A 15,762-nucleotide genomic window follows, 5' to 3' on the forward strand; every position below is an offset into this window, starting at 1 on the left:
CATCTGGAAATGTGCTTGTTCAGAATCAGATAGCTTAGGATAACATTTCTCAAAGCCAACAGCATCCTCTTTATCCCGTAGATAAATGAACATAAAGGAGAACCTCTAACACTGATAGATAAAGCTGAAATATATGTTAGGGACTTTAAAAAATGCATCTGATCTCATATGAGATCAAAGGTGAATGAACCATAATCTAATGTTTTAATCTAAACTGTTTTCTTTTCAACTTCTGATTTTGTGTCATTCTATAATATTTCATCTGAATTTGCAGTGTGAGCCGTTAAGTGCATGTAGCTGCAGGACATGACTTCGCATTAAATTAAATGAATCAGGTGAAAAGGGAAGAGATCAAACGAGGAAACTCACTGTATGAGACTTACAGTATATCATAGCCCAGCGAGGTCTGGACTTGATTCTGAACACAGCTGCGCCACTAGAGTCGACTACACTTTGGATTGTGCTGTGATCAGTTTCCCGCAGACTATCTGCCTTCTCTAAGAGATTACATAGCAACAGGCTGTGGAGAGCCTCAGAGCGTCTAATTGAAAACCCAGAGAAATCCCAGCGACGCAGCAGTCACAATAAGAGCTCCTCATAGAATAACAGGTATTAGCCTTGTCCATAATTCAGCATGCCTGCTGATATGAGTTAGGCAGTATAGAATCAGCGCATCAGGGTGTAGCAGCACTGAAGGATAGAGATTCGTGTGGAAAGGCAGACGAGGGGAAATAATCGCCTTTACGACTTATCAGCCTGTCCAGGCGGGAAATGGTGCGGCCATACCTGTCTGACCCAAATGCCAGAAAGAGGCTAGAAGACAAGGTCAGTCGTCTCCCTCAGACCCACTGCACTAGACGGGGTCATCTGTCTCACACCTGTGGCAGGGGCAGACAGGTGTTCACATGCTGCACCAGCCAAAGGCCACGGAAGTCAGTGGATGCCTGTGGCTGCACTGCATCTGCAATATATGGTCTCTGACAAACTTCAAAATAGTGTAACATTTTTTAGCAAATAGAAAAATTGAGTTATCATCTTTTATCAATTTAGACAATTATTCTGCTTGGGTTGCTGCAAATTAAAATCCAATGCGGTCAGGCAAGAGAATGTGGAGAACTAGGAGTTGGCTGGCACTGTGACAATATCTTTGCTGCAGTTTCCTAACACGGAGACGACGCAACGAGAGAGGAAGAATCGTCCAAAAGGAGAGAAAAGGGTAGAGATGGAAAAAGGGCTTAAGATGGGATTAGTTGTGCTTGCGTGTGACAAAAGAGATAGAAACAAGCACACACAGATAAACAACAGGCTGATATGAAAGGCTTGGGGGATGTCCTTTCATTCTGTGAGACGCTAGGCTGGTTTTTATTCTGCTTGTTCTTACACTATCATTACAGCACAGTGGAGAGGCTACACAAGCTTTACATGAAGGCTTAACTATTATCCTAACGGACAGCAACACTCTCGGACAAGACTTGTTGGCCTCTAACGCTTTACAATAGGAATCACAGATAGCCAGGCTCATTTTAGAGAGGTAGAGGTTGCCCCCATTGGACCAGATATGGAGTATTTTCATATTTCTTAAGAATCACACCCTGTTTTGATCTCTTTTCCTTATGTGTGTGTGAGTGCACCTGTGGTGGTGGTCCATCCATGTATGCATGAATGCATGAGCGTGTACTGTGTGGACGTTGTGCCAGAGTGAGTCCATCAGGGCCTCAGAGTGTCGGTCCCTCAGGTCGTTGATGTCAGTGAGACTGACCAAGGCTGTCTGTGCTCCAGCCTTGTTCGTCCTCAGGGATGGGTCTGAGTGGATAATGGCTGACATTTTGGGATTTGTTTGTCGCTAGTGCTGAGGTGTAATACGCTGTACGTGTGAATGAAACCTCATTACAAAAGTTCATTGGGGAAATTGGTTTTGTCAGGAAAACACCAGTTTGACAAATCTGTACAAAAAATGCATATTATCGTTTTGCACACTAAAAAATTATTGTTTACAGCTTTTTTTGTACCATCAGGTGAGCTGGTAAATGTATTTCAGATACCATCGCAAAAACATGTAACAACTGGGGTCAAAATGGAGACTTTGCAGGTGTAAGACTGTTAAAAAGTCATTTTATATCCCTGGTAGTGACAAGAGTCATAGCAACCAGTGAAACAAGACTGATATTTGATTCCCTGAGCACATGACTGCTACTCAAAACAGACACCTGAACACCTGGTGGATTCTTCTGCTACTTCTCTGCAGAATCTAATGGGCCAATTACCAGCATGAGCCTAGAATGAATTCTTTTTTTTTTTTTCCCCACAGGACTAAAATGCACAGTTAAATCACATGGAGCAAGTGTAAAAAGCATTACTTGATATAATATTGCCAGTGGCTAAATTAGACTGACTCACATCCCATTTCTGTTACACAGAAAATTTAGAGTCATTTTAGGTGAAAGTTTCACATCAGGAGAAGTGCATTTGGATTTGATCACGCATCAAATATTTGGCTGAACATTAGTAGTACCAGGAGAGAGCTAGTAGTGGTGATTATTGCCAGAGAACCTCCATAACTTTTGTCCGATCAATAATGATTTGTCGGTGACTCTGCACAGCTTTCTCAAATAAAAAGGCTTGCAGAAATTACAAATTCATTCATCACAAAAATCTCTCAGATCCATGATTTAATTCCAGTCCAGCATGCCTCTCAGCAATCGAAGGCGTACTAACATGATTACTGGTGGATTAGAACTGATGAAACTACTTTTTTCTCTTTATCTTGTTTGTTTAAATGGTTTTGCAAACACACACCACATGGTTAATGCTGCTTTTAAGCTGGTCTTTGTAATAATACTGTAAATCACAATTGAGGCTAGCAGGGGTCTACATCATTAGTGTTACATGCACATTTGCATGTCATTGTATCACATAAGAAAAGAGGAAATATAAGAAGCAATTATAGCAGCATCTACTATGATAAGTATTAGGTCATTAAATCCAAATCACCTCTAAAAATGCCTGTTTGTTTAACTTTGTTAAGGGAAAGAACCACTAAGGACATGCAATAGAATCCTTAATGTCACTGTCAGTGGTGAGAATGTTGTAGCAAAAAGCCAAAAGAAATGTTAGCTTAGTGGGCTTTGGTTAGAGCTTTTGAAATATAATGAGACCAGTAGGTCAAAGGTCCAATAAGGGATACATCACACCCTGTGGACAAGGGATTTACCATCAGAACCGCCCCCCTGAATCTCCACCATCATAACAAACTGCAACATTGGCAGCAGAGCGCTGCTGTGATACTATCTCTTATACATATCAAATCCCAGATTCGCCCTCTGATTGGAGGAGGGAGAGGAAATCCTCATCTTGAGTCCCACAATCATTAGCATAAATCACAGCTGCAATTAAAACCTCGTTTATCTTAATTACTGAACTAATGAGACGAGTCCCGCAGGAGTGAGCCGCACTCTCCGAGGACACTCGGGGCGAGGAGCGGGAAGGCGAGGGAGGTGTTGTGCAGAGTCTCACTTAAGTCTGCAAACAAGTACGCCCTCACACTAATCTGACTGCAGCCGGTCACAGGAGTCTGGATAGACAGAGACATATGCGCTAGTACACATGTACAAGTGTGCACACACACACTCACACAAAACCACACTCATGCTTAGAAAATGCATAATCTGACAACCTCGCCCTCCCACCTTTATCTCCTGGCACTGCATCACCCTTCAACTTCCATTATCTATCAAACTTATAACGATTTTATCAAGCCTACAGGCTCCATCTCCATAAGGGCTTAGTGCGGTGCTATAACTCTTGATTTTGCAACGACTGGGAATACATCGCACCACCTAATTAATGTCTTTTTAATGCTCTTCTCCTCTAGAGCTTAACTCAGCCCTTCAACTCTGCAACAAACACAACACACACAACAATACAACATGTGGCAGCAGACGGTAAGTAAGACTGAGTAGGGGTGTGCACTGAATGGGAGCAGAGTGTTTATGGAGAGCTCCATGGAGAAGTGGGCTGGACGGTGCGCACATGCATTTAAGCACTCACAAATAATACATGACTGCGCACATGCTCGCACGCATGGACACACACACTCAGGGTCAAATTCCTTCGCTCTGCTGTGAGGTCAGGCAGTGACTCAGCAGATGGCAGAACAATGAATATCTTCATCATCCAAAATTCCCATGGTGCGCCAGGCTTATCAAGCAGGGCCAGCCCTTATCAGCCAGCTGGCAATAGTGGAGGCACCAATGTCCTTCCATCCTGACCATCCTGGGCTCAGCAGGGGGCATGCAGAGTTTAAAGGATATGGTCCACACACGGCTGTAATCCTCCCAACTGGTGTTTACTTTCACCACACAGATCAATGTTTCACACCTGAAGGATCTCAGAGGGATTGTTCGTCCTTCAGGATCGAAACGTTGATTGTGGTGAAAATAAACACCCTACGGGGTATTGAAGCGGTACTACATGAGTGCGTGGACAGAAGAGTCAAAAGCATATGTGTTTAACTTAATAGGAATATGGAGTTGATGAGGAGAGGTATGGAGTTGATGAGGAGAGGTTTGGAAAAAGGAGAGCTGCATTTTACAGAAGCTCTTGCAGCAAAGCAGCCATCTCCTCATTTTTTAACAAGGACAAACAGAGCAAATTTGGATCAAATAAGATTGAGCAGTTCTTTTCGTGCAACACTCACATCAACAATGTGCTTGCAAATATCTCAGTTACTGCAAATATCCAGGTTCATGTGAGAATTTGAATAACATGATACCCAATAATTGAAGTACACATGAATTATTTAATAGTCAAGATCGTGACAAGAAGGATGTGCGGTCGATAAAATATTAGCACCACAAAATAAAAGAAGGAAAACAGAGGGATTTACTTTCCATCCATTTCATCTTCTGACCTCTGCGTGGCCAATTGTGACACAAAAAGAAACTGGATGGCGCCACATAGGTAGCAGCAGGAGTAATAGGGACTGCTATTCTTGTCAAATCACTGGGCGGCGTTAATTGAGCTGTGCTTACTCCATTGCAAACTCACAGTGAGTAAGATAACCTGGTTAAGGTGTAAACATGACAGCTGCATCAATTGGAGCATTGACTTCATTTAGTCATAATCACATCACCAGAGCGAGCACATGAAAACTCAGTGTGTCCTTTTACATGGTTAGTCCATCTCCCACTTTCTGCTTATTGCAGCTTCTCTCAGGTTATAAACAGAGACCATGGTCAGTGCAGTGGAGAGTACTAGAAGGTTTTCACCTCAAACTCTGTGTCATAAAGCAAACAAGCTAAACCTTCAGCAAGTAACATTCCTCAAAGGTCGAGAGGAAAACATGGTGTGAACATGAATGTACAGCACGGACAGGTTGCTAGTCCCAAAAACATCTTTTCTGCCATTGAAAGTTAACGTTAAGTGGATTTCTTCACCCTGTAAACTTACCAAAGGGATTTGGAATCATTTCTGCATTTTCATGTCAATTACACAGATAAGGCTAAATAACAAGATACCTGTCTAATAGTGACAATCCAAGGTATGGACCAATACCAAAATCTAACTCAGAGCTCCGTGCCCCAAGGTAAATCTGTCCACCAAGTTTCATGGGAATCTGTTCATGAGTTTTTGAGATATCCTCCTGGCAGACAGACAGACAAAGTAACTGGCAGGCACAAACATCACATCCTTGGCAGAGGTAAGAAAACTAAGTTCAGGAGTATTAAAGCAGGATCACTGCTATAGCCTTATCAGCACCGCGCAAACTGTAGCTTCCTCTCGTCTTCTTAAAAGTAAAACTCTCAGGTAAAGTAACACAAGTTAAGGATTGTAGGAGGAGGCCCAATACGGCGGTCATTAGCAATCCCAGCACATTTCACCCAAACTTGTGTGACATATCTAATTAAACAATCGCAGCAACACGAGTAGGCAACAACAGAAAATCATGAGATCACCCTCTTCTGCCGAAAGTCAAATTTGTCACTCTGACAAACCATAATCCTGTTTTGATGGCACGGGCCAACTTGTGAATGATAACACTAAATGATGGCTGACTTTCACACAACTGCACCAAACAGTGATTAATAACTGCTTACAGGCAAGCCTATTCTCCAATTCTGAGGCGCTGCTCTCTGCCGTTATTGACTGTTGTGCTTGATGAGACTTGTCTATTATTGCTGTGGGATTATGATAAGAAGTGATCGATTCCACCCCTCTGTGCTGAGGATGTCAGATTGATTATGTGACTCAGACCTGAGATGATGGTGTAGCCGATGCCTCTCGGTCGGCCAAGATCCTGGTCAATGGCCGTTATCTTCCGCACTTCGTATCCCTGCAGAGACACACACAAAGCATCCTGTGTAAGCTGCATGGAATCTTTCACAGTTGCATTTTTGAGCATTTTCTACTGTAGTTTCCACTTTAATCTGACCTGTTATCACCTGGTATCGCAGTAAAAAGCTATTGGCAAATGAAATAAATCCATATTTTATGTTTTTTGTCCTTTGCTATGAACACCAAATTTTAGTAGTGCCTTATCCTGCTGTATATACTATTTGCTTTTGTCATATTGTAAAAAATATATAGATTTTTGTCTTTTCAAGTCTGTGACTGGAGACATTTTCCACTCAGATAGCCATCATCCAGTGAAGAACATGAGTGAGCACTTCCCACAAATACATCTTGAAACATAAAAAACATAGTATTTCCATGCTGGAACAAAAAAAAAAATAGTACAACCATAACCAAATGTCAAAAAGCATCACAGCACGCAAAGCAAATATTTGTTTGTAAGTGTGCGTTTAGCATTTCATTGGGGTTTATTTTTCCTCTCATTGTTTCAAAACTCTCCAGCGGCGCCAATGAGTCCGCAACTCGACAAACCACAGTATGACAGTTGAAAAAAAAAAAAAAAAAAAAAAACTGAAAAAGAAAGAGAGAGAGAGAAAGCCGTTTGAAAAGTCTTTGATCCACTGAGCTTTCTCAGCCTTCGTGCCTTCAATCGGACACGGTGATACTTAAAAACCCCAGTGCTGCAGTGAGAGATGGTAAGACCCTCCCTACTTTCCAATTTCCTTCCTTCTCTCCTCCTCCCACCCTCCTTCCCTCCCTTCTCACCCTCTCCTGCTTTCTCCCTCTCACCATGCAAGCTGCCTCCCATTGATCCTGCAAATTGTGTCTAAGGCGTGTTTATGCTCCATTTCTGCCAAAGCATCTCCTGTCATTGACCAATTACAGAAGAATCAATTACAAGCCTTTTAGAGAGACTGATTCACACCAATCACTAGCTGAGAGGGAAATAAACTCACACACACACACACACACACACGCACACACACACACACACACACACAGGCACAGTCTCACACACACACACACACACACACACACACACACACACACTGACACAAGATTTAGGGACAGTCTAAGAGAGAAATAAGGGATGGAAAGAAAGCGAGTGAGGAGAAGAAGTGATGCTGAAGTAATATGAGCAATATTCTCGAGCTGTCCACACAAGTGGAATATGTTCAATCAGCCATCAAAGATACGATCCTCCCTCCTGCAAATACATACACACACACTCATGCACCAGCACATCTCCCCAAACCAAAGTCACCCCCCCCCATCCTTTCATTTCTAGCTATACAGTGCATTACCCCCCAACCCATTCTCCTTTTCTCTCTTTCTCCTCATTGATTTGACAGCCAAATTGTGTTTGTCCTAGAAGGGGCTTAAACGTCAGTCCAAGCAGCATGGATTCACAGCTATAACAGCTGAAAACCCTGCCCTGTGATTTCATCTGAAAAAAAAAATTTTTTTTCTTCTACTCCTTTGTCAAAGTTTTCTACGGATGACGGGTTGATTGGCTGGAGAAAAAGAGAAAGACAGACACAGAGAAACAAACAGGAACGGAGAGAGACAGAGGCAGAAATAGACGGGGAGTTTTTTTCTATGTGTGTGAGTGTGTGCGCACTCACACCTTTGAGAAATGACCTATGACAGGGATCCGAGTTTGATTTCCCTTTACGTGTAAATGTCATGGGCCTTGAGAACAGTTGACACTCGTTCCGTCACTGTACGCCCTCGGCTTATCACCGCCCAACACTGCCTAATGGAAATGACACATGCCTGTTAGAATAGCACATGAGGGCATCGGAAGTGTTTGCGTGTGTGTGTGTGTGTGTGTACGAGCGCAGTGGCACTGTTTGCCCGCATCTCACTTTAAGCACTGTTGTTATCCTGTCTGTATCTGCTGTGGGGTCAAAGGGGCTCAGTAACAGATTTTGGTTTGCACGCCTGCCGTGACCTCCTCCTACAGCGTGGCAGTAATAGGATTATACACTGCCCCCTACTGTTAGAGGCAAGAGCTGCAACACTCCAAGGCAGTATTACTGAGGCTTAACCCCGCTCAGCCGCTGTGAGAAATCTGGAATCCACTCATCGATGTCAACTTTGTGATCCAACACAGTTTTTTAACATCGCTCCCCTTTATTCCGTCAACTTACTTTTCCCCTCTTTCCTTTCACCTTTTTTCAGTTCACCCCAACATCCTCTTCCTACCCCCCCCCTCACACCTCCCACTGCTCTCCCTCCTGTTGTGACCTTCCTGGTGACAGTTGATGAATCAGAGAGTCAGGGAGACACCGGGCGTCGACTCCGTCACGCCCCGTTAATATGCATGCAAATGTAGCACTTGACATTTCTACTACGGCGCATGCAGGCCGGGGACGAGGGATGTGCGGGTGGGTGTTTGAGTGGGGGGTTGGGTGAGGTGGGGAGAGACTTCAAGAGAGGCAGAATGAAAACTGATAGAGAGAGAGAGAGAGAGAGAGAGAGAGAGAGAGAGAGAGAGAGAGAACAGAAATAAGGACGGACAGTATTATGCCCCTGTGTGTAATTCCCCCTCTATGAGTGGAAACATCAATAGCTGGACCATTAGCCACCTGGGAACTGCGTTTAGAGGGCTGAGTCAGGGGAGTGAACATAATGGTGTACAGGGAAACAGACACTCAGTGTATTAGATACTCATTACAAACCTACTTGCAATGAAGACAAAGGTAAGGTCATTGTGAGACTCCACTGTTTGGTGCTTCATACAACACACTGACTTCATACTTCACACACATGCAGCACATGAGGTAGCATGGTGAGATAAATCCTATAGCCCCAGTGACCTTTGCTAGAGGCCTCACATCCCTGAAGCTGGACTGTAAATCTCCCACAGTAATTACAGTCTCCAACACCTGCAGTGCTGTATGTAGGGGCCCCGAGCTGAGTTTGTGTGTGTGTGTGTGTGTGTGTGTGTGTGTGTGTGTGTTTGGGGGGGGGCTCAGCAATGAGGATGAGAGAGGTGAGACATCCTGCCCTGATAATAACTCAGGCCTGTTTTAACCATATTTCTCTTGTCCCTGCTTCAAACACCTCCTGAATAATCAAAGAGCGGGATGAAGATGGGACAGGAGGAGCAGGGATGAGCAATGCGGTGGAAGATAAGTGGGACAACAGGGAAGAATGGGGGAGAAAGGAATGGACAGATTACATGGTTTCACATAAAAGCTGCATCAATAGGATGCAAGCTAAGGCAGCGGGATGTCAGGTGCAATTGTATTACTGACCAGGGGAACGTCCTCCTCTATGTTGGTACTGTAGGGCAGATTGGTGAAAATGGGGTCCATGTCCTGGACATCAGTGATGCTGATGGCTAAGTTGGCAAGCCGGGACAGAGGTCTCAGTTTGTCTTGATCCTGATAGAAACAGAAGCAAAAGTTGCGAATATGCATGTGAATTAATCTGAGTGAGCATGCTGCGTCTGTGCTAATGCAGACTGAAAATGCCTGCTATGTGTGTGCTGACCGTGGCGTTGACGGTGAGCTGGTATGCTGAAGTTGTTTCATAGTCCAGAGGTCTGATGACAGTGACGGTGCCTCTGGCCCCGTCGATGGCGAAGAAGGGAGAAGACGGTTGGAAGGAGAAGAGAACGCTGCCTCCAGTGCCCTGATCTGGATCTGTGGCGTTCACCATGAACACTGATCTGCCCACCGGTGTGTTCTGAAAGACACATTTGAGCAGACACACACGTGTGGCCATTGAATACAGACAAACAGCAAGATACACATGTTTTCTGTAAATACAGTCAAACAGAAATGATCACGGTGAATATCGAAGCACTGCTGAAGTAGAGACTGAACTTATGACCTTCATGTGGTTTACATAGAAAGCCACAGAGGAAAATTTAATTTAGTCATAAATTTTGGAACACAATGTTAGTTGTGACTGTGACTCTGTATATTCTTCCCCTCCAGCTACTCCTCCAAATCATGACCGCACATAACAGTGCAATCATAGTGAAACTGGATAAATAAAGGCAATGATTAACAAACGGTAAGAGCACTACACAATTCTACACTTGAACAGGTTCCCATGAAATGACTGTTCAGCAATCATTCACTCACATCAACACATCCAGTGAGGCTTTAAGGCGACAGTGTCAAGCTGGGCTGTGTGTCAGAACGGCCACATCCCAGATAATGAGACAAATGTTGAAGCCAACTAGCGACTGGTTTACTACAAAACCCCTGGACTACGCTGCGTGATTTGCTCTAAAAGACTGTCTCATTGGCATTTCTGCTGAAATGTTTTAAAGAGGGCTGAGATGAAACCATCTCAGTGGTGGGGTCCTACAAAGTTCACTGGAACTTCAACTGATAGGGCGTTGAGAAAAGGTAATGACTTACATTTTCATTTTCAACTTTTCTCATCACCTCCTGTGCACAGAAACAGGTTCAGAGGAGTGACCACACTCAGCTGGAGTCTCATTTGGGCGCACAGAACACATTTACTGTTTGGCATCTCAGCTTTACAGAATGACACACTCGTGTCTGCTGTTGCCTGCTTTACTCTGCTAAAACAGATTTTACTTTCACACAAGTTCAACTTCATCTGTGCAGGGATGTCCCACTCTCAGAAAAAAAAATTGTAAAGATAAGCCTTGTATATCTTTGTTGCCCCCCAGAATTGCCGTGGATATCTAGAAGGCGAGGGTTAAGAAATATCGACTGAGCAGAAAAGCTGCACAATGCCACATCAGAGTATATGTGTGTCAGTCATGGTCATTGTCCAAACCTGGCAAAAAGAGACAGCCATACAAAGACACACAGTCCCCAGGTACTGCAGAGCAACGTGTCTGTAAGTTTGAGGAGCATCCCCATTAATTGGAATTTTATCTCAAAACAGCCACACACATGCACAGACACACAATTAATAAGAAATGAGAATGCCTACAGATATGAGAGAAAGAAGGTTGTGCGGGAGGACGGGAGGTATTCCAGGTATATTACTGGAAAGAAATGCCTGCAAATGCCCCTCTTCTCTCCTTCTCTTTGTCACTCACGCTCACCTGCGCCCACACACACAGTCCAGAGTGTGTGGCCTTGTTTACTGCAGGGGGAGAGTGTGACCACATGGGGAGGTCGTGGTGTTGAACTGAGCTGGGCCCTGAGCCAAAGCTAAAGTGACACAGTAAGAGAGCAGTTGACCCCACAGTCTGTCTGCACTGGCGCCAGGGGAGTGTGGAGGTGTATTTGCATGTGCGTGTGCATGTGTGTGTGTACACGCTACCTTGTGCCTTTTATAAAATATGTGTATGTGTGAATGCTTTGGTTAGAACATGTGTATGTTCGTTTGGATAGTATTAACATGTGGGTGAGGCTGTGTTTATTTGTAATTTGTGTAGCCAAATGTGTGTTTGTGTGTGTGTGTGTGACTTGTTGTTGTTGTGACCTGTTGACCCATTGTCTTACTCTCAAGGACAGGGGGCCGTCACCCAGGTAACACAACAACATACAGCCAGGTAAGGCTGCCTGCCTCTGTCTACATGACTTTACATTACAGCTGCTGCACATACACTTCCTCTCTCTGCTTCTGGCATTCTTCTCGCTTGATTTCCCTGCTTTAACTTTCTCCCATTGGTCTCTATTAATGCATGAGCAGTGCTGGAAACTGGTCTGTCTAACCAGATTAAGGCAGATTGCCACATGGGAATTGAGGGACAGAAAGAGGAGAGAGATCTGAGTAGTGTAGCTGCAGGGGAAGTTGAGGAGAGCAACAAATGCCAGAGAGGGCCACAGATATCACAGCGCTCAGTTTCTCAACCTTGGAGATGGATCTCCCCGATGTATGCAGACAGAGTCGCAGGTCATTTCTTAGACTGAGGTATTGAAAGTTAATGTATTTCAGGTTAAAACAAGCAGATGTGAAAGTCAGAATTGCTACTAAATCAGAATTTTCCCTTCTTGTTTAGATCTTAAATGGGTGAACCTCAAACCTCCAACAACCATTCTTAAGTGATGTTTTTTCAGTGCTGTTGACAAAAAGCAAAAGCACTGTGGCTCTCAGTGTGAGAGAGGAAGTCAAGCGAGTAGGAAGCCCCTCTTATTTTCAAAGTAAAACATCTCTCTCAGGAAAAGAGAGGCATAACAAGAACAACAACTAACAGCCTCTTTGGAGAGTGTTCAGTTTGCCGTACTCTGCTATACTCTCCATACTGCAGCGCTCAAAAGTGCGGCAGACCTCATCAATAGTTACTCAGCGAAGGCACAGAGTTACTAATCCACTCCCCCACAACAATAACGGCATTTGAATAAACATCTAAGCTGTGTTTCTCTGATATATTTATTATGCTTGTCAAGTTGTCTGCTTACCAGAGAACTGGAAACACCTGTGAAAGGTACTCCACAGCCTGCAGCCTGACACGGGAGCACAGGCACAAATTAAATGGATAAAAAAAACAAACTCCAGGTGAATGAATTGAATATTCCTGCTTGGGCTTGTTTGTGTGTGTGCACACTTGTATACCTCTATGTGTGTCTGGCATGGGTGTCTGCTTTATCAACTTTGCTTTGATGTCAAGGAGGCAGTTTGACAGTTGAGCATTAGGTGAGTGTGTGTGTGTATGTGTGTGCCTCTTTTAGGAAAGACGAAGCATGTGTGTGGATGAAATCTGGATGTGCGTGAGGAAAGTGTGCGATATGACGCATCCTTTTCCTCCCCTGAAGCATCCCAGTTTCTATCTCTCTCTACACAGCAGCCTGTGGAACAATGACTCATTAACACCGCCCAGTGTCAAATGCCACAAGGTGCCGTAAATATCGTCACATTCCAATAAGTAAACACACACGCAAACACCAGTTTTGATCTCCCAGATTTGACAGTGCCACGGTGTTCAAAGCAGTTCAAGCAACAACAGTTCAAAGCTTTGCTGAGATGCACAGATGACCAACTCTCAGCAGTGTGTGTCAGTGTGCCAGTGTGCTACTTCAGAGGTTAGCAGGCTTGGCTGTGCACAGGTGAAGATCATCTATGTGCTGCTATTAGACTCTAGAGGCTCTGAAGCCTGCTCACAGAATCACAATGTAACCATTACCCATTCACCTTATTCACTCCTATCTTCTAGTTCTCCCTTTATCGCCCCTGGAAGGCTTTCAAGGTCAAAATGTGCCTTTTACGTAAGTGCTGCATTCCTGTGAGAAAAGCAATAAAACCACCTTTTTAAAACAGTTGCTGTGTGATCATGAGCTCCATGTGATGGATTTCTCTGCATTCCAGCAGTCTACCAACACAGAGAGCACCACAACCCGTCTGCTAATCACTGCAGCTCACTGTGGAGTTCATCAGAGAGTAAAGAGCCATCAGATATATAGTCTTCGGCTTGGCCTTTTGTACCTTCCACTGGGTCTCAATAGCCTTGCCATCAGGCCATTGATTGGTCCCGTGTGATGCCAATTACAAGTCAATGTGGGTGACCAGGCGCAAAATGCTGGGCAGTGAATCCCTCTTTTTATTAACCTATAAGACTGTCAAGTTACTTCTTCATAAACAAGACACACAATAAAGAATGCCCAGCAAGGACCGACGAGACCAGTGGCTGCTGAACTGGGTACCACTGCAAGCTAGCTGAGAAGCACTGCATGTGTCACCACCTACTCCTTCAAGAGCAAAAGCCAATTGGTTAGCCGTGGCTCATATTCCCGAATATGTGCCTTGACAGTGCTTTGTAGCTTTTAAATAAATGGGGGCTATTTCCTATGGGAAGCAGAATGTTAAGTGGAGACAGTTGAAGAGGGATGAAGCGAGTTCCCTGCTGTGTCTTATCTGAAGTGCACTGCAGGAATCGCCCTCTTCTCCATCTGAGAGCTGCTACTTATGGAAGGAGAGGAGGAGGAGAGCCAGTCAGTACAGTATACAGAGAGAGAGAGAGAGAGAGAGAGAGAGAGAGAGAGAGAGAGAGAGAGAGAGAGAGAGGTCTAAAAGGAAGAGCATTCAGGCCTCACTGGGAACTCATTCAAATTTTCATTCAGTTTACTCTTCATAAATTTAAATGCTGTAATACAGATTTTCATTAATTTATTAATTCTGAAATACAAAAGAATCCTATACTTAATATACCCAAGTATTTAGATTCTGTGCTATTTACCAGTTTTTGTATGATCCTCTTTGGTCTACATTTAAATGTGTCCAGAATTTGATTAAAAGCCACCTTTGAGAAACTATAATCAGTACCAGAGCATGAAAATCCTGAAAGACCTGAAGTCCAAGAAACCCTCAGTAGAGGTCCAGGATGGACTTGCGTTGAGGCACAGATCCACAGAGGAGTATAAAGAAATTGATTAAAGGTCTCAGGAACATGGTGGGCATCATTGTGTAAAGGAAGGAGTCTGAAACACCATGATTCTTCATAGTCTGTAAACGGCCAACTAGGACGCATTAGTCAGGCAGGTGACCAAGAACCCAATGGCTCTAACAGGGCTTCAAAGTTTCTCTGCAAAGATGGCAGAGCCCATCAGAGGGGCTGGCATCACTGCAGCATTTCATCAGTCACATCTTTGCAGTAGTGGAAGCAGATGGAAGTCAGTTCAGACGTAACACATAAAAGCCCCAGAGAAGTTTGTCAAACAGCATGTAAGGGGAGACGCTATAGGTCAAAATATTGCCCTTCCCCTAATATCCCCCCCCCCTTTTTTTTTTGATGCACTGTTCAATTTTGAAATTTTGGGCCATGTCTCTGTTCAGACTAATGGAAAGAAAACATCCAAAACACATGTTAAGGTGTTTATTTTAGTTCAGATTTTTGTTCTGTTTGTCTGTGTGTTTATTTGCATATTTATACAAATAAACATTCAGGAAACTTGTAATCCAAAAAAATAACTTCACAGAAGTTATCAACTGGGGAGGTTTCAAAGTGATATCTATTAGTTAATATTTGTACCCTATTCACCTGTACTGTGCTTAAAAATGTCAAAGACTTTTATAATACATATCTTTAAAGGCCATTTTCTCAAAATGAGTTTTTTTTCTGGCCAGAAACTCCCCACTTTAGTCACACTTTCATAAAGCAAAATTTGTAGTTTTAATCCAACTGTATGTTCCGACTACAACTGTATAGTCTGAAGGATTTTCCGGAGGGGTTTGTTTATAGGTCTTTCACAGCCTGATTTAACATTTTTTCCCTGAAAACATGGTGAAAATTGGATTAATAAAAAGAGATATAAGTCAACAAAATGAAACCAGACTTTTGAGCCTAACTTTATCCAATGTTCAGATTTCTGCTCTGCAAATGAGCACGTGCTTAATTCGATAATATCTCAACTGCATATGTAAAAATAACATTTCAGATTAATAATACAAAAAATAGTTGTCTTAATGTAAGTAATCAACTACTCAAGTTTCATTGTGATATCCTGCCTACCCTATTCAGCTGTACTGTCA

General features: G+C 43.5%; 1 protein-coding gene across 1 annotated transcript in view; it reads right to left on the reverse strand.

Moving 5' to 3' along the window:
* The window catches only part of cdh23 (cadherin-related 23), a 139,491-nt gene that overhangs the window by 79,298 nt on the left and 44,431 nt on the right, over window positions 1-15,762 (reverse strand). Inside the window, exons 5-7 of the mRNA XM_076743002.1 lie at window positions 9,853-10,047; window positions 9,615-9,743; window positions 6,253-6,331 (exon numbers count right to left, since the gene is read on the reverse strand). Coding sequence (XP_076599117.1) covers window positions 6,253-6,331; window positions 9,615-9,743; window positions 9,853-10,047 — 403 coding nt within the window. The remainder of the gene's footprint in view (window positions 1-6,252; window positions 6,332-9,614; window positions 9,744-9,852; window positions 10,048-15,762) is intronic.

The sequence above is a fragment of the Chaetodon auriga genome, chromosome 11 (genome assembly GCF_051107435.1).
Source record: "Chaetodon auriga isolate fChaAug3 chromosome 11, fChaAug3.hap1, whole genome shotgun sequence".
Classification (NCBI taxonomy): domain Eukaryota; kingdom Metazoa; phylum Chordata; class Actinopteri; order Chaetodontiformes; family Chaetodontidae; genus Chaetodon; species Chaetodon auriga.